The sequence below is a fragment of the Stomoxys calcitrans genome, chromosome 3, assembly GCF_963082655.1.
Source record: "Stomoxys calcitrans chromosome 3, idStoCalc2.1, whole genome shotgun sequence".
Lineage (NCBI taxonomy): Eukaryota > Metazoa > Arthropoda > Insecta > Diptera > Muscidae > Stomoxys > Stomoxys calcitrans.
Window position 1 is genome coordinate 72178229 of NC_081554.1, and position 19479 is coordinate 72197707.

At 40.5% G+C, this 19479-nt stretch overlaps 1 protein-coding gene across 1 annotated transcript in view; it reads left to right on the forward strand.

The window, feature by feature from the left end:
• The window catches only part of LOC106087012 (protein sax-3), a 435183-nt gene that overhangs the window by 349116 nt on the left and 66588 nt on the right, over nucleotides 1–19479 (forward strand). The window contains exon 4 of the mRNA XM_059364263.1: nucleotides 18889–19173. Coding sequence (XP_059220246.1) covers nucleotides 18889–19173 — 285 coding nt within the window. The remainder of the gene's footprint in view (nucleotides 1–18888; nucleotides 19174–19479) is intronic.

Here is a 19479-nt window from a genome sequence, read left to right on the forward strand (position 1 = left end):
CGTGGGCGACGTTTGCACATGCAACACTGTGGAACAGCGAAGCTGTCGGTAGGACGCCGAAATTCCTATGGGGGAATCCAAATCGTGAGAAGACGAGGCTCTTACTGAAAGGAAGTAAGAAGGAGGTCAGTATAGCTATTGGTATCATAACGGGAAATTTTTTTAGAGGTTACTTTATAGCCGATTATTGGCTTAGGTGTATGTCCATAATGGCATGGCGCTGATTAATATCTCCACCCTCTTTTCAAATTAACCTAACCTTCTCTATGGCTCCTACAGTATGTACGAAATTTTGATAGAAATTTTGCATATCAAATTTAAGCAAATGTTAAATTCGACGACTTAGCCTGCATATCCAATGTGGTGTAAGGTATCAAAAGATCAGCTTCGACCGGCCCACATCGTTGCACATTTGGATATAGCTGCCATATGGACCGATCTCTAGATTTAAGGTCTTGGGCGGAGTGAGTTATGTTCGGCCCATTAGCTAAGACAGCCCTGTTTTTTGGGGGAGGCTAAAACCCTTTGAATAGCAGTAAATTTTTTTCAAAAACAATGGAAGAGTCCTGAGACCACCCCCAGAGGCCTTTCTATGCTTTGGTTAGGCACCTCGATATCCCTCTTGTAGGTGGCCCAGATCGGTTTAAGGCCTTGGGCCCACAAAAGGCGCATTTATTATGAACAGTGACGTTTATTTATTAGCCCACTCAAAGTCCGTAACGAATTTGGTCCAAATCTGACTATATGTAGTGGGTCTCCATATGTCGAAATTTCCATGAAATTTTGTAACAAATGCTTTTTTATGCGTTCAAAACATGAAATCGAAAGATAGGTCTTTAAGGCAGTTATATTCAAAAAAGGTCCGGTGTAAAATAACTCTCTGTTTTTGCCCTTTTTATGAGCTCAATATTGAAACATCGATCTATAAGGCAGTTAATGTAAATTTGGTCCGATCTGTACCGGCATAAAGGGTTTTTATTGGTCACGAATCGAAAAAGGTGCCCATATGGCAGCTTTTTCCAAATAAACACGGTAAATGTATTCTTCAATCTTAAAGTTTTCTCTTATATTATTGGGTTGCCCAAAAAGTAATTGCGGATTTTTTAAAAGAAAGTAAATGCATTTTTAATAAAACTTAGAATGAACTTTAATCAAATATACTTTTTTACACTTTTTTTCTAAAGCAAGCTAAAAGTAACAGCTGAAAACTAACAGAAGAAAGAATGCAATTACAGAGTCACAAGCTGTGAAAAAATTTGCCAACGCCGACTATATGAAAAATCCGCAATTACTTTTTGGGCAACCTAATATAAATATTTTGCTCCAAAAAACAGGCCTTTAGTTACTGGGCCTCATTCACCATCCTTTAGATTGTCCTTTACCGCTATACAGCCTGTGTGTGTGTGTTATAGCTTCAAACATTCAGTGGACATTTTGAAGAAACTTTTATTTGAAATTCTAAAATGAGTCTTAAGAGACTCATAACAATCAAACAAAATGCAAGAAGAAAACATAAAATTAACGATCAAAGAAAAAGTTGACCAGAAGATTTGAAAATGGCTAAGGACGTAGGAGAAGGCAAAAAAATGGGAATTAAAAATGAAGAGGAAATAAAGTTGAGATGAAAGAGTTTCAGCAAATTAAGTTTTGGCAATAAATCATCCAACCGACAAACGGTATGAACTCTCTGTGTAATAATCAGAATCATTTACTATTTCCATTCGGCTAAGGACTAAAGAGAAACTTACAGAACTGTGCGCCTCATTTGGGGATTATACACGTGCATCTAATTTCCTTAATGACAGCATGCCACTTAGATTTCGAATTGAAATTTTACATTTTGCTTGTGGAATAAATCAGGTGTATGCTTTTATCAGATAAGACGATATGGCATCGATAGACTCATTTCCAAATTAATTCCTTTAAAAGCTTTACACTCTACCACAGATCCATGACAAAATAATCACCAAAATCTTAGCATTACCATTATGGTCATTTGCCTTCCCTTCTCCTGCAGTCAATAGACATTTGGTAGCTCGTCATCATTATCACAGACATCTGCGGCAGCATTAGATACCAGTTACCATCCATCTACAACATTGGACAAAACGCTGTGGAAATGATGATTGTTGCTAACGATAACGACCATTACATTAAGCTGTCTCAGCTATGGTCATGGTACCAGTTTTCAAGACTATTCCAAAGAAGCCAACTACTACATGCCATGGACAGATGGTACAGATGTCGCCGCATTGCCAGGAACAAATATCAACTGAATGCTGCAAAAATTTAGTTGGACAAAAAACTTTTACACATCCCATTTCATATCACTTCATACGTATATGCGTAAGTTTTTAGTTTAGTTGAAATGGAAATTCATGCTGAGATGTTTAACTTGTATTCCCATTCCAAGGTTTTTCTAGAATTCATGTTTAACTACACTTTTATGAAAGTTCTAATACCCTACGTTAAGAGTAGTCACTTGTGTGGAAGCATTCTTTGTAAACAATAATCAGATGAATAAGAAGAATAGCCCAAATTGCAAAATTTAACCCAAATCGGATAAGGATTGCGTTCACTAAAGGCTTCTGAAGTAAATTTGGAATATTTTTTGGAATATATTTGCTATAGAAGGTCGCAAAAGAAGTTGTAGTGCAAGTTTCCAGCCAAAATGGATAAAGTTTCAAGAAGACTACTCAGATATGGATGTCATATCTAAATGTGAAGGCCACCGTAGCGCAGAGCTTAGCATGTCCGCCTATGACGCTGAACGCCTGGGTTCCAATCCTGGCAAGTACATCATGCAAATCTTCAACGGTGGTTATCTCCCCCTAATGCTGGCGACATGTGGGGGTACTGTACCCTTTGGTATGGCAGCCATGTAAAAACTTCCTCACAAGGAGGTGTCACATTGCGACACGCCGTTCAGACTAGGCTATAAAAAGGTGGCCCCTTATCATTCATCTTGAACTTGAATCGGACAGCACTCATTCATATATGAGAGAAGTTTTCCCCTGTTCCTTAATGAAATGTTCATGGGCATATTTGCATCTAAATATGGATCGATTTCAAGCATTTACAATCCCACCATCGAAATTAAGTATTTGAACAAATACTTCCTTCACTTTTCATCGAAAGGAAGTATTTGAACAAAATTTCAAGCGAATTGAAATTTTCAAAACGATTTTTAGTCGGACGTTCATACCAAGATCGACTCTGAAGGCCAAACCGATTATCAAGATAAAGGTATTGAATGTATGCTGGTCCCGCTAATGGCTAACGTTGTCCCAATCTCACGATAGGTCACATGACGATTTGAATATCAGTTGGCACACAGCATCAATGGTTTTTTGGAACAACAACTGATTTTGGATGACCTTCACGTCCTGTAGAGAACTACGACTTCGGCTGAATTCACCATGCAAATGCAAATTTTGCTTATGAACATTCCACTAAGAAACAGGGGCAAACTTCTCACATATCAATGAATGCTGTCCGATTCAAGTATAAGCTCAACGATAAGGGGCCTACTTTTTGGAGCCGAGTCTGAACGGCGTGCCGCCGTATCAAGCTACTTATCGAATCAGACCATATTAGACACATACGATGAGAAGAAGCCGTTGAACAAATTTTCAGCGGAATCGGATGAGAATTGCACCCTCTAGAGGCTCAAGAAGTCAAGACCCAAGATCGGTTTATATGGCAGCTATATCAGGCTATGTACCTATTTGCTCCATACTTAGTATAGTTATTGGAAGTCAAAACACCTCATGCAAAATTTCAGCCCAATCGGATAAGAATTGGGCCCTCTAGAGACTGAAGAAGTCAAGATCCAAGATCGGTTTATATGACAGCTATATCAGATTATGAACCGATTAGAATCATACTTAACAAAGTTGTTAGAAGTAATACTAAAACACTACGTGCCAAATTTCAGTCAAATCGAACGAGAATTGCGCCCTCTAGAGGCTCAAGAAGTCAAGATCCAAGATCGGTTAATATGGCAGCTATATCAGTTGTTGAAAGTGATAACAAAACACTGCGTGCAAAATTTCAGTCAAATCGGATGAGAATTGCGCCCTCTAGAGGCTCAAGAAGTCAAGACCCAAGATCGGTTTATATGGCAGCTATATCAAAACATGGGCCGATTTGTATCACACTTAGGGAAATTGTTTGAATTGATACCAAAACACTATGTGCAAAATTTCAGTCAAATCGGTCAAGAAGTCAAGACGCAAGATCGGTTTATATGGCAGCTATATCAAAACATGGACCGATTTGGGCCAATTACAATCCCAACCGGCCCAGTATTTGTACAAAAGCGGCTAGCTTTACTCCTTCGAAAGTTAGCGTGATTTCGACAGACAGACGGATGGATGGACGGACGGATAGACGGACGGACATGGCTAGATCGACTTAAAATGACATGGCGATCAGGAATATATATACTTTATGGGGTCTCAGACGCATATTTCGAAGTGTTACAAACAGAATGACGAAATTAGTATACCCCCATCCTATGGTGAAGAGTATAAAAATAATGGATTGCCGGAGGTCAGTTTCATCAGGCGCATTGGGAGGCGGTCATTCTCCAAGGACTACCCGGTAGCCATTTACCGCATCTGCTATCGGGTCTGCATGAATGTTGTCTAGACCTGATTGATATGCCGCTTGATCTGGAGGTTCTCTCTTGTGGCGCTTAACTTCACGATCTAGATCATGTAGATCTACATTAAGGCTTCTAGGTGATGGATATCTATCCGCAAGATGATGATTTGGATGGTATCTGCGATAACAGCCTAAAAGGTATTGCTTAGTTATGTTTTCGCACTGGTAGGATCTTTGTGCCCTGATGGAGGTGGTCCACATGACATCTAAGCAGACAGACCGTCGCTCGTTCTGAGGGCGGCATTCTGTCAGAATGCCGCCCTCAGAACTGCGACGCAGTGGGTTTGAGAGTGACTTACCAGTAGACCACAGCTTGTCTAAACCGGTGCTTAAGTTACATTGCTCCAAGTGTACCAGCCACAAATTCCGCTTATATTCGTTGACTACCTTGTTTATTTGCAGATTCAGCTCACTGATTCTGGGGTTAGTGTGTGGGGTCCATACAACGAATCCCATCACGCTCGTCTGCGAGTACCACTGTCTGCACCGGAAAATTGCACCCTCTTTCAACCTAACCTAACCTAGGGTATTCGACCGGCTGGTATAAAGTGAGCGGAGGCTAACGTATCGCAGAGGTTAGCATATCCGCCTATGACTCTGAACGCCTGGTTTCAAATCCTAGCGAGACCATCATAAAATTTTCTGCGGTAGTTATCCCCGCCTAATGCTGGCGACATTTGTAGTATGCCATGTTGAAATTTCTCCCCAATTAGGTGTCGCATTTTGGCACGCCGTTCGAACTCGGCAACAAAGAGGAGGCCCCTTATCATTGAGCTTAAATTTGAATCGGGCTGCACTCATTGGTATATGAGACGTTTGCCCCTGTTCCTTAATGGAATGTTCATGAAGCCAGCCAAATCAGCCTTCTTCTGGTTGATAAACGTCCGGCGCTCAGAGATTATGAAGTCGGGTGGTCGGTCGAGAATTATGGGAAGGTGGTCTGACTCCAAAGAGATGACGGCTTGCCAGGATACGTTACTCAGCAGATCAGGGGATGCAATGGAAATGTCGGAGACCACGAATAGGGCGAATGACTCTCCTCCAAGCCCTGTCACTCTCGGGATGCACAACAAATTGACGGTTATACAACCTGTCGGATCTCTTCGGATCATTCACGGTTACTTCGCCAAAAGTGACTGAGGTCCCGTCATTTGGGATTGCAAATGTGCCATATCGGTTCAGATATGGCCCATTTGATAAACTGATCCCCCAATTTGACTGCTTGAGCCTCTAGAAGCTTCGATTTTCACTCGATTTTGCCAAAATTTGGAACAACGATTATGTTATGACTTTCAACAACCATGCTAAATATGATCCAAATCGATCTATAAACAGATATAGCCCACGTATGAACTGATCCCCGGATTCGACGTCTTGAGCCCTTAGAAGTCTCAATTTAAATTTTCATCCGCTTTGGGTGAAATTTGGAATAAAGACTTGAGTTATGACTTCTAATATCCATACCAAGTATCATCAGAATCGGTCTATAAACAGATATAGACCCGATACAAGCTGATCCAGGGATTTGACTTCTTCAGCCCTTAGAAGCCCAAAATGTTCACCAGATTTGGCTGAAATTTGGCTCTAAAACCTATCTTATGACTTAGAACATCAGTGCCAAGTTTGATCCTTGGGGTATAATTTTGGAGTGGGACGACCCGCCTGGGAATAGAACCTAAATTTTGGTATAAGTTTTGTATTTATCTCTCAAGTAACTTTCGCTTGAATATCATATTGTACCGATCGGGCAACATGTCCGTTTGAGGATGGTTCCAATTACCTTTCATTTGATACTCATATTGCCCCAATCGGCAAACATGTAATTTCTGAGAGTGGGGGGCGCCCGGCGCTTGGGGTCAAATTGTTGTATCAAGCTCGTAATCTACTCCTAAATATCTTTCATTTGATACCCATTTTATCCTAATCCGTAGACATATCCGTTTGGGTGGATTTTAAGGTAGGGCGTCCCCCACGTTTATTTGACCCCAATGATTATAACAATTTTGTGTTTTTGGGCTATCATAAGGTTGGATATCAAATATCGCTTAAATCGATTGAATCATTTCCGAGATCTGTTATTATTGAAGATTATGGTTAGGGAAAGGGTTCACCTCCTAGCATATATCACAAAATTATATTTCCTATTATCACCGCAAGACCAAACTCTACCATCTGTGAAAATTTCATGAAAATCGGATCAGCCGTTTTAGAGTCTAGTCGAAACAAAGAAACAAAGCGTAACACTCTCATTTTAAGCAATATCCGGCAATGCGTCTATTTGTCACTCTGTCTGCCTGACTGTATAGCCTTGAGATCATGGTAAAGGTCGCCATGCTTGTCTTATTTCGTAAAATTTTGCACATGCCACTATTTCGTACGTTTGCGTATGGGCGAACGCTATTGACTTTGAACAAAAATCGGCTCAGATTTAGATCTAGCTCCCATATATGTATTCCATCCATATGTACCTTTCATCAACTGCCTTTACAGGTTGTTTATCTGCGGTATGATTCGCAAAGTCGGTGTATACTCTAGAGTTGTATTTGTCATAAAAAGCGTTTAAAATTCGGTTTAAACTTCCTCCTTCACATTTTGGTTGTGTGCTCTTCATATTCATAGCATTTTTAGCACAAACAAATATCAAAATTCTATAGAAACCTTGCAAACATTCATTTCAAAGAGCACCAATTCGAATGTCCATTCATTCACTGCAGACAACTCTAAACACAATACAACACTGCACTATGGGTAGGAAAAATTACCAATGATGGTGAAGTTTAGGTTTTCAAAAAAAATTAAAACCTTAAATGGAACACCTTCTAACTGCCAGTGCGGTACACATACACAGCAGAAGTTCTATTGGGTTGCCCAAAAAGTAATTGCGGATATTTTAAACGAAAGTAAATGCATTTTTAATAAAACTTAGAATGAACTTTAATCAAATATACTTTTTTTACACTTTTTTTCTAAAGCAAGCTAAAAGTAGCAGCTGATAACTGACAGAAGAAAGAATGCAATTACAGAGTCACAAGCTGTGAAAAAATTTGTCAACGCCGACTATATGGAAAATCCGCAATTACTTTTTGGGCAACCCTATATAATCTCTTCGTTCTCGACATCCTTACAGCTTCTGCAAAAGTCGTTACTTGCATGCCCTGTCAGCATGTTTTCCGATCAGACAGTGACCTATCATGACGGACACAATGACTGAAACGTCTGTTCTAGCCAGTCATAATTTTGGAGTGTTCACAACCCCCCTTTTGTGACCATATATCATTCGTTGGCCTTTGGGCTTGATGCTAAAGATTCAGCTTACATATCGTTAGGGCCATATTTACAGATTCCAGTTCCCCTGGAACGTGTAGGGTAGTTTCTAGATTTCCAATTCTCTGCGATATCTTTTTGGCCCGACATCCAGAGCTGGTGGATTTTGCGACAGTCGAGGGCGGTGTTTAAATACCGAAATATGTTTGCCAGACCTTTAAAGTATGACTGGCTCTCTGAGAAGATATTTATGTCAATAGTCGTTATTTCATTACATCTTAGCCATTCCACCACTTCTTTAATTGCAAGGATCTCCGCTTGATACACACCATAGTGGTCGGGTATACTTCCCTATATGACCAGCCCTAGTTCTTCAGAGAACACACCAAAGCCCTCCTGGTGGTCTGGTTTGCAACCTATTTTAAAGAAGTCTATGCAACTTCTATTACCAGAGATATTGTAGTTCCAATGGGTTCTAACAGGAATAGTGGTCAGTAGTCCACCATAGGATGGGGGGGTAATTCTGTTTGTAACTACTCGAAATATTCGTCTGAGACACCTTAAAGTATATATATTCTTGATCGTCGCAACATTTTATGTCGATCTAGCCATGTCCGTCCGTCCGTCTGTCTGTCGAAAGCATGCTAACATCCGAAGGAGTAAAGCTAACCGCTTGAAATTTTGCACGAATACTTCTTATTAGTGTAGGTCGGTTGGTATTGTAAATGGGCCATATCGGTCCATGTTTTGATATAGCTGCCATATAAACCGATCGTGGGTCTTGACCACTTGAGCCTCTAGAGTGCGCAATTCTTATCCGGTTGGGATGAAATTTTGCGTGACGTGTTTTGTTATGATTTCCAACAACTGTGCCAAGTATGGTTCAAATCGGTCCATAACCTGATAAAGCAGCCATATAAACCGATCTTGGGTCTTGACTTCTTGAGCCTCTAGAGTGCGCAATTCTTATCCGATTGGAATAAAATTTTGCACGACGTGTTTTGTTATGATATCCAATAACTGTGCCAAGTATGGTTCAAATCGGTCCATAACCTGATATAGCCGCCATATAAACCGATCGTGGGTCTTGACTTCTTGAGCCTCTAGAGTGCGCAATTCTTATCCGATTGGAATGAAATTTCGCATGCCGTATTTTATTCTTACTTCCAAAAACTGTGTCAAATAAGGTTCAAATCAGTTTATAACCTGATATAGCTGCCATATAAACCGATCTGGGATCTTGACTTCTTGAACCTCCACAACCGCGCAATCCTCATCCGATTTGGCTGAAATTTTGTACAACGGCTTCTCTCATGACCTTCAACGTACGTGTATAATATAGTCTGAATCGATCAATAGCTTGATACCGCTCCCATATAAACCTATCTCCCGATTTTGCTTCTTGAGCCCCTACAGGGCGCAATTCTTATCCGAATGAACTGAAATATTTCACAATGACTTCTACAATGTTCAGCATTCATATATGGTCCGAATCTTTGAAAAAATGATTTCCTGAGTATTCCTGCGTATTAAAGTAGTAGGTAAACTTTATAGTGTAGGGTATTATATAGTCCACTTCGCACGACTTTTGCCTTTCCTTACTGGCTTTCTGTTGTCAATCTTTCTCGCCACGATTTTCTATTCAAAATACTTTAAATTTATTTTTTCTACAAAATACATTCTGGTTTGGCCCATAGTGCGCTGATTCATTTGAACAACTGTCGCCTACAACAATTGTAATGCCAGCATCACCATCTGTACTAACACAAGAGCAAACAGTGTCATGGCCACACAAGCCAAAAAATGTAATGAGATTGGAGTACAACCAAGGATTGACCGAATGGCTGACTGGCATGTAAGTGTATTTGTGGCTGGATGCTGTGATACTCAAAATCTTCGCAGCGAATGTAGTTTGAGAGGTATTAAAAATGGGGCCTTATGGAAGCAAAGATGTCGGTTTTACAAAACAAATTTAAAGAAGGCTTTAAACAACAAAAAGTATTATTCCTTTCCATATAATAACCCTATGAGTAGAATTATTATATGGAGGGGAATAATGTTAGAAGATCAAACCGTTTGATCTTCTCACCAATTTTGCATAGAATCTTTCTCTTTAGCATGCAAAGAACTATCTCGTACGCTTTCGCAAGTTCCCTAGCTGTGGGGCCATATAGCCAACACGTATATTACCAATGACTGCCGCTGAGAGGTGGCTGTGTTCTAAACCTGCTTAACTTATCCTTAACATGTTTCGTTTTATTTCAAAACAGTTGTTATTCGTCTCGTTTCTGGAGGTGTTGCAGTTTAAGGCCTGGTAGATTTACCAAACACAAGATACTATGGCTTAACAGCTCCATTTTATCATCGAATTTAGATTTGTATCTCTCTCACAGTACGCTCAAAAGTACCTTGCATACGATAAGAAGAGGACTTTTATACCCTCCACCATAGGATTAGGGTATAGTAATTTCGTCATTCTGTTTGTAACTCCTCGAAATATTCATCTAAGACTCCATAAAGTATATATATTCCTGATCGCCATGACATTTTAAGTCGATTTAGCCATGTCCGTTTGTCCGTCCATCCGTCTGTCCGTCGAAAGCACGCTAGCTTTCGAAGGAGAAAAGCTAGTCGCCTGAAATTATACACAAATACTTCCTATTAGTAAAGGTCAATGGGGATTGTAAATGGGCCATATCGGTCCATATTTTGATATAGCTGCCATAAAAACCGATCTTGGATCTTGAGTTCTTGAGCCTCTAGAGGGCGCAATTCCAAACCGATTTGGCTGAAATTTTGCACGAAGTTTTTACGTATGACTTCCAACAACTATGCTATGTATGGTGGAAATCGGTCGATAACCTTATATTGCTGTCATATAAAGCGATCTGGGGTCTTGACTTCTTGAGCCTCTCGAGGGCGCAATTCCTATCCGATTTGGCTGAAATTCGACACGACGTATATTGTTACGATATCCAACAAATGTGCTGAGTATGGTTCAAATCGGTTCATAACCGACGCTAAAACGTACACCCTGGCGGTATGCTTTGACATCGTGGGGCTTTTAAAAATGTCCAGACCGACACACTGATCCAATACTTAGAACAGTACCGGGTGGACCCGGACCTTAGAGACTGGATAAACCATATGCAAAGGAACAGGTGGATAATTTTTGTGTGCTATGGCATAAATATAAGGGAGAAAGTGGCACAGGGCATGCCAATGGGGGAGGCATTTTATCGTCACCCCTATAGGTGACCATCATAAATGACCTATTACGGATGCTGACTAAAGAGGGATTTGAACCAGTCTGCTAGACGATGTAATAATATTTCTAAGGGGTAAGGATCCGAACGAGCTATGCAGGAGGGCCGAAAGGGTTTTACATATGAAATATGCATGGTTCACGAGGAAGACGAAGGTTGGCTAATTTAACGCACCACTTTTACTTAATAAGACGATTTTGTTATCTGACAGGGTGATATACTTAGGTGTGATCTTGGACAGGAAACTGAAACTGGATGTGTCACATTCAAGAGCTAACTGAGAAGGCTCACTGATGTTGGGCACTATGTAGAAGGGCCGTAGGCTCGAAATGGGGCCTGAATCCTAGGATAGTCCACTGGCTCTACAGGACCATGATTAGAACAATACTTACTTACGCCTCAGTAGTTTGGTGGACTGCTAGGACCATACAATAGGTTCAAAGAACATTTTGTCTTGGCATAGGCCGAGCGATTAGGACCACGCCCACTAGGGCACTGGAGACTATTCTTTTGGGTTGCCCAAAAAGTAATTGCGGATTTTTCATATAGTCGGCGTTGACAAATTTTTTCACAGCTTGTGACTCTGTAATTACATTCTTTCTTCTGTCAGTTATCAGCTGTTACTTTTAGCTTGCTTTAGAAAAAAAGTGTAAAAAAAGTATATTTGATTAAAGTTCATTCTAAGATTTATTAAAAATGCATTTACTTTCTTTTAAAAAATCCGCAATTACTTTTTTGGCAAACCAATAGATATCCGACCCATTGACATGACATATGGTCCTGCGGGCGAAGATCACGGCGATAGCGGAATGCGTGAGGTAGTGTGGTGCTAACGCGAGGACGTCGAGTGTGAACATCTTTCCGGACAGTAAAATTTCCATGAGGGCAATAACAACCAGGGCGGTAAGGTCACGAACAGTCTTGCAGTGTAAGAAGGAGATTAACGCCTTCTCTGAGGATGGCAAGATCCGCATCGTTTGAGTGCCGGACCATAATGGAGTAAAGGGGAATGATAAGGCAGATGATTTGGCAGTGAAGGCCAGAGGACTGCCGTCAACAAACATGGTTAACCCAACGCCTTTGAGGTCGACGCAGCCCGAGTTAAGGGAGTGGGGCCACGAATGCGCTTGCAACCCTGTGGAACTGCGAAACGGTTGGTAGGACTTTTGATAAATGGGTTTTGATAAGACCCCTTTGCGATATCCTTTCACTTTTTTCCGATCATCTGGTTAAATAATTTTTCTCCCCCCGTAAAGCTCTTCTGTATCTTTCGCTTTATTACATCAAGTAGAGCTAGGCCCGCAATAATACCCTGTTTTAACTTGCAATGAAAATTCGATGTGACTCATACGCCTTCTGTCTCCGAAAAAGGCCTTTTATGAAAACTGTCCATCCATATTTTCTCTGCTGTATAATTAAAAGCTGCCTGCGTCTGTGAGTTGATGGGGTATATGGCGATGACCAGCATGGAAAATCAAAAATAATATCCTTGGGCGGGCATCACATAGGAATATGTGAACGACATGAGTGTGTCTTTGGGTGAGCATGACCAACTCTGCTAGAGTAAACCGTGTCTAGGTATATGTCTGGCTCTGTACGAGCATGTTACCCTATTACTACACACAGCAGCTTCGTTAACGTTTCTTTCACATGCACACATACATACAAACATTCATTTGACGTTTCTGCTTGTGCCAGTTCTTATTTGTTTTGTAAGTGATTTCCAGTATTTGTTGCCATTATTTTCTACAACTACGCCTCACCGCTACGCCCTCAACACCTCCCTTTTGTGCTACCAAGATTGCTTAATGTCCAGCCTTCATGAACATTCGTCGGTTATTTTTTGTGCTGCTACTGGTGCTGCTGGTTTTTGTCGTTGGTTTAGTTGACTTTTTTTTCTCCAGTCCTTCATTATATCACCATGGAATAAGGCAGCCAGTATTGGACTGGTCATTCGATTGTCTGTCCGGCAATTGTTATTTACAAAATACTCCTTAGACAGACATTATTGTAATTGATTTTTCTGGTGTAAAAATTTAATCATCGTTCAATACCAATGGCCGTAGGACCCCCATCCTCGGCTACCAGCTGGTGGTGCTTTTGTGTCTGTCCGTCTGTCTGCCTTTGGTATTGAATGTGTTTCTTGTCACTATGTCTGCCTATTAACAGTATTGCCTCCCACCTATTACTGGCCATGAATGACTGAGGACTCCTCCTTTTGGTTGTTTAAGTTTGTCATTGTTGAGTTTTAGTTTTTTTTTTTCTCCCCCCCAACGTACAAATGAAAATGACCAAGCCTTGCTACTTTCACTTTAATGGAACTTTATGGTGTGTTGTAAATGTTTTTATGTTGTTTGATTTGCTCCTTTACCCCTATAAGTCTGGCTTCCTTCGCCTATGTAGAGGAGGAGAGTGTTAAGTTAATGGTTAGTTAGTTCTTCATGTCTAAATCCTGCGAATATCCTGTTGTCCTTTGTTTAGTCGTTATTTCATTCAATGCTACTACGGTAGTGTTCAATAACTTATGCTGGCTATCGCCATTTGAAACTTTAATGTGCGTTTTAAGCTCAGACATTTCGAAGAATGCTTAGAATTGATGGCTTTATTTTCTTTGTGGGGGTGTTAACCTTTCGTAAGGGAATAAAGGGTGCCTGCAGCGATAATCACTTTGCCATGTAGAAAAACTTCTATTAGCCATTCTCTTTGTTAATTAATTATCAATAATTTTTTTTTAATTGGAAAATTGAGAAATTTTCCGTTTAAGAAAAGCTTGGACGCCTTCCCACACAAAAAGGGTTACTCAACTACTCTAAAATATTGCTATGATTACCTAAGACTAGGCCAAGCCTTAATTATGTTATGAGGACAACAAAGAATTCGATGGGGATTCGAAGTTTAGGTTGAAAATAGGTTGTGGATATTAATCCGCCCCTTCCCACTATGAAGACACCTAGGCCAGTATTCGGCTGGTTGTGAGCTCTAAATACTGGACTTTGAGCTTATAAAAGGCCAATTTATTAACAAACATTCAGTCGGATTAGACAACTCATTATTACAGCCGAAAATGATCGGGCCATATTTCCACATTGTTGACGTGTAGACCGTTTTCTCGATTTAAGGTATTCAGAAGTGAATTTTAGTAGGCCCCTCGATATTTTTTTATACACATCACCATAGGATGGGGTATATTAATGTAGTCATTCCGTTTGTAACGCTTTGAAATATTGATTTACGACCCCTCTCCCCTCTTGATGATTCGACCTTGCCATGTCCGTCCGTCCGTCCGTCTGTCGACACCACGATAGCGGTCGAATATGTAAAGCTACCCGCTAGAAATTTTGCACAGATTCTTTATACTAATGCCGGTCGTTGGGGATTGCAAATAAGCCATATCGATTCAGATTTGGATATAGCTCCTATATAAACCAATGTCCCGATTTGATTTCGTGAGCCCCTGCAAGCCGCAATTTTCAAGCGATTTGGCTGAAATTTTGCACATAGCATTTCGTTATGACCTCCAACATCTGTGTCAAGTACGGTTCAAAACGGTTTATAACCTGGTATAGCTCCCATATAAACCGATTTCCCGATTTGAATTATTGAGCCCCTAAAAGCCACAATTTTCATCCGATTTGACCTTAATTTTGCAAGTGGTGTTCTCTTATGACCTACAACAACTGTGCCTATTACAGTCCACATCGGTTTATAACCTGGTATAGCTCCCATATAAACCGATTTCCCGATTTAAATACTTGAGCCCTTACAAGCCACAACTGATGTCATATTTGGCTGAAATTTTGCATGTAGTGTTCTGTTATGACTTCCAACATTTGTGTATAGTACGGTTCAAATCGGTCTATAACTTGATATAGCTTCCATATAAACCGATCTCCCGATTTAACTACTTGAGCCCCTGGAAGCCGCAATTTTCATCCGATTTGGCTAAAATTTTGCACATAGTGTTCCGTTACGACTTCCAACAACTGTTTCAAGAAATGCACATAGCATTTCGTTATGACCCCCAACATCTGTGTATTGTACGGTTCAAATCGCTCTATAACCTAATATAGCTCCCATATAAACCGATCTACTGATTTAACTACTTGAGCCCCTGGAAGCCTCAATTTTTATCCGATTTGGCTGAAATTTTGCACATAGTGTTCCGTTACGACTTCCAACAACTGCTGCAAGTACGGTCTAAATCGGTCTATAAACTGATGTAGCTCCCATATAAACCGATCTCCCAATTTGACTTCTTAACCCCTACCAAGCCGCAAATTTTGTCCGATTTGGCTGAAATTTGGCATTTAGCGTTGTTATGACTTCCAACGGCTGTGCTAAGTATGGACCATAACCACCATTTGTGTTTGTTTGCTTGTTTGTTTGCTTGTTTGTGTGTTCCTTATAGACTTAGAAACTGCTGAACCGATTTTTTTGAAATGTTCACAGATGACCCCGTGGTTAAAATAGGGTACTATATTTTTTTGATATCTAAAGGGGGGCGGACCCTCCCCCTTACCCTAATTTTCAGAAACACCAGATCTCGGAGATGGGTGGTGCGATTTAAGCGAAATTTTGTGTGCTCTCATATAATACCCTAAAAATAAAAATTTGGTATCCAAATTTCAGATGGGGTACCTAGGGGGGCGCCCCACCCCAAAACCTACCAAATATACATATACACCAATCACGACAACATGGGACTCAAATGAAAGGTATTTAAGATTAGAAAACGTATCTGATATAAAATTGTGGGACCAAGTGTTTGGGGGCCCACCCCAACCCCCAAAACACCCTTAAATCGGACATATTTACCGACCATGGCAATATGGGACTCAAATGCAAGATATTTGCGAGTAAAATACGAATGTGATATCCAAATTTGGGACAAAGTTTCTGGGGGTCCACCCCTTCGCCAAAACACCCCCCAAACAGGACCTATTTACTGACCATGGCAATATGGGGCTTAAATAAAAGGTATTTAAGTGTAGAATACGAACCTGATATCCAGATGTGGGACCAAGTGTTTGGGGGGTCGCCCGAGAATATACCCCATAGAAGACAAATATACGACCATAGCAATATGGGACTCTAATGAAAGGTCGTTGGAAGTAAATCACGAATCTGATATTAATGTTCGGGAAAAGTGTCTATGGGGCCACCCCACCCCCATAACACCACCCAAATAGGAAGTATTTGCTGACCATTGCAATATGAGTTTAAAATAAGAGGTATTCTAGAGCAGAACACGAATCTGATATATGTTTTTAAAGCCAAGTCACCGAGTGGCCGCCCCATCAGCCAAAACATCCCCCAAACCGGTCATGTTTGCCGACTATGGAAAAATGGAGCTCAAATGAGGGTATTTGGGACTAGACCATGAATCTGACATCAACATTCGGGACCAACTGTCTAGGGGACGTTCCATCACCATAACAACCCCCAAGTAGGACGTATTTGCACACTAAAACAATTTGGGTCTTCAAGACAGTGGAGCTCGATATTCAAAGTTTTTAGGGCCCATACCCCAAACCGGACGTATATCCTGGCTTTTTCAATAAGAGGTTTAAGTGAATGGTATTTGAGATTAGATAACGAATTTGATATCCAATTTTGAGGCCAATGGCAATATGGGGTTGAAATATATGAGAATAGAGCACGTTGCTAATATATTTTCAGGGCATAGGGTTTGGGGGACCACTCCACTCCTCAAAACACCCCTAAATCGGGCATATTTACCGACCATGTCAATGTGGGGCTTAAATGAAAGGAAATTGGTGGGGGGGGGGGGGGTGGTAGAGCAAGAATTGATACCCACTTTCGGGACCAATTTTCTGGCCCCAATCTTGGGCCATGTGTTTGGGGAACGGCTCATCCTGTAAACTTCCCTCAAAACCAATTGCAATATGGGGTTTAAAAAAATCGTATTTAGCAGAAGAGCACGATGCTGATATTTTTTCAGGGCCAAGTGTCACCTTACCCCCGATTGGGACAAACATATTGGTTCTGAAAGGGATAGCAGACTATAATTTTGTTGATATCGGAAGGGGGGCAGACCCTCCCCCTTACCATAAAAGCACCACCCAAAAATAAAAGTAGACCGTTCTGAACAATATGGGACTCAAATTAAAGGTACTAGGGGTAGATTACGAATATGGTTTAGAAGGAGCAATATGATATAGAATTTGGGGGGAGGGGGGCAACCCCCAAACTTACCCCAAAAACACCACCAAAAAATAAAAGTGAACCGATCGGGACAATATGGGACTCAAATTGAAGATATTAGGGAGTAGATTACGAATATGGTCTGGAAGGAGCAATAAGAAATAGAATCTGTTGATATCTCAAGAGAGACAAACCCTCCGCCTTGCCCCAACAGCCCCACCCAAAAATAAAAGTGGACCGAACGGGACACTATGGGACGCAAATGAAAGTTACAAGGGAGTAGATTACTAATATGGTCTGAAAGAAGCAATAGGGTAAATAATTCATTGATAACGGAAGGGGGCGGACCTTCCCCCTTACCCCAAAAGCACCACCCAAAAATACAAGTGGACCGACCGGGACAATATGGGACTCAAATGAAATTTGATATTAAAAATTTCGTCCAAGTATCTAGCGGGTCGCGTCGACCCGAAAAATCCCTGAAATTGGCATTGTGGACTATGATGATAATATGGGAATCCAAAACCCCTCCCCAAATGGGAATATTTGCCAATCATGGCTATATGGGAAACAAATAAAGGGTATAGTATTTGGGAGTAGACAAGCAAATTGTTCGCGTGGTGTTAATGAAGGCGCAGCGGAGCGGGCCGGGTTGAGCTAGTTACTCTCCTATAAAATTAGAGGTGTTATAAATAGGCTCTTGTAGACTGAGAGCGCCATTCTGACCTCATTTCGAGCCAACAGCGCTACTACAAAATGCACAGACAAAATAAAAACTATGAAAAGAGAACAGATTAATAAAAACAAATAAAACGAAGATTATGGAATAAGGTTAAATGGTAAGCAATTCTAAAATCTTTAAATCAATATTGCTAAAATTTTCCACTTCAAATATCAGTTGCATTTAAATTTTATCACTAACGAGGAGAATATTGCGTAGGTTATCTTTTACTTATGATTTCTCTTATACATAACATTCCCTTTCAAATGAAACAGCACACAGGGAATATCAATTTGAAAGCTCAATGGAAGAATTTCTAAGCAACAAGAAAAAAAGAAATAACCAGACACCCCCTGCAGAAAAATGCAACATCAATGGCAAGAAAAGCGTCATTGAAAGGCAAACTAAAGAAAAAGGAATTCGATATACAGTGCGGTAAAGACATACAACTAAAACCCTAATGCAAACCCACAACTGACACTAAAGATTATTTATAATCCTTTTTGAAATGTGTGCATGTCTGTAAGTGTGTGTGTGTGTGGGGAGTATGTCTTTGTGGGTAGACATTTCAAACTATTCCGACATTCTTGTGTTAGTGGAAGTGACATTTTGGAATGTCGGAAATATTTCACTTTCTAAATATGAATGCAAACATTCATTCTCTGCTGGCTTCTAGCCACATTCAACATTCCTTTTTGGCATGGTTAATATTTTATATGTGTAGGTAGTGTTTCTTCTTCTTCTTCCTCATCTTCAAAGATTTCGTTTTTCATCCTTTTTTGCCATTTTCTAAATTATTTCCAGTTTTGCGTGATGAATTTCGCATTGAACCACAAAATACCCGCATAGCTCAAGGTGATACCGCTCTGCTGGAATGTGCCGCACCAAGAGGCGTTCCAGATCCCGTGGTCCTGTGGAAAAAAGGTGGCAACATTCTCGATATGGAATCAACGAAGCGTATACGCATTGTGGATGGTGGCAACTTAGCTATTCAGGATGCACGTCAAAGTGATGAGGGTCAATATCAGTGTATTGCAAAAAATCCTGTTGGTATCAGAGAATCTGCGATAGCCACTTTGAAAGTTCATGGTAAGTATGAGAAATGCTGTTGTTCTGTTGTATTGAGTTGAAACAGGAAATAAAAGAAATAGACTTTTTTCTTGCGCTTTAAAAAAATATTTTATTACTCCTAAACAAATAACAGTAACGGCGAATGGCTGACACTATGGAGAAAAGTTTCCGTTTTATCTCTGAAAGAGGTGATCACAATTGGCCACCGATATCTTATGATTGAACACCGTGCGACCTCTTCCTTTGGGACCACGTGAAAAATAAGGTGTACGTTTACAGTCCACCGTCGATTCAAGACCTCAAAGATAGAATTTGGGAGGTTTT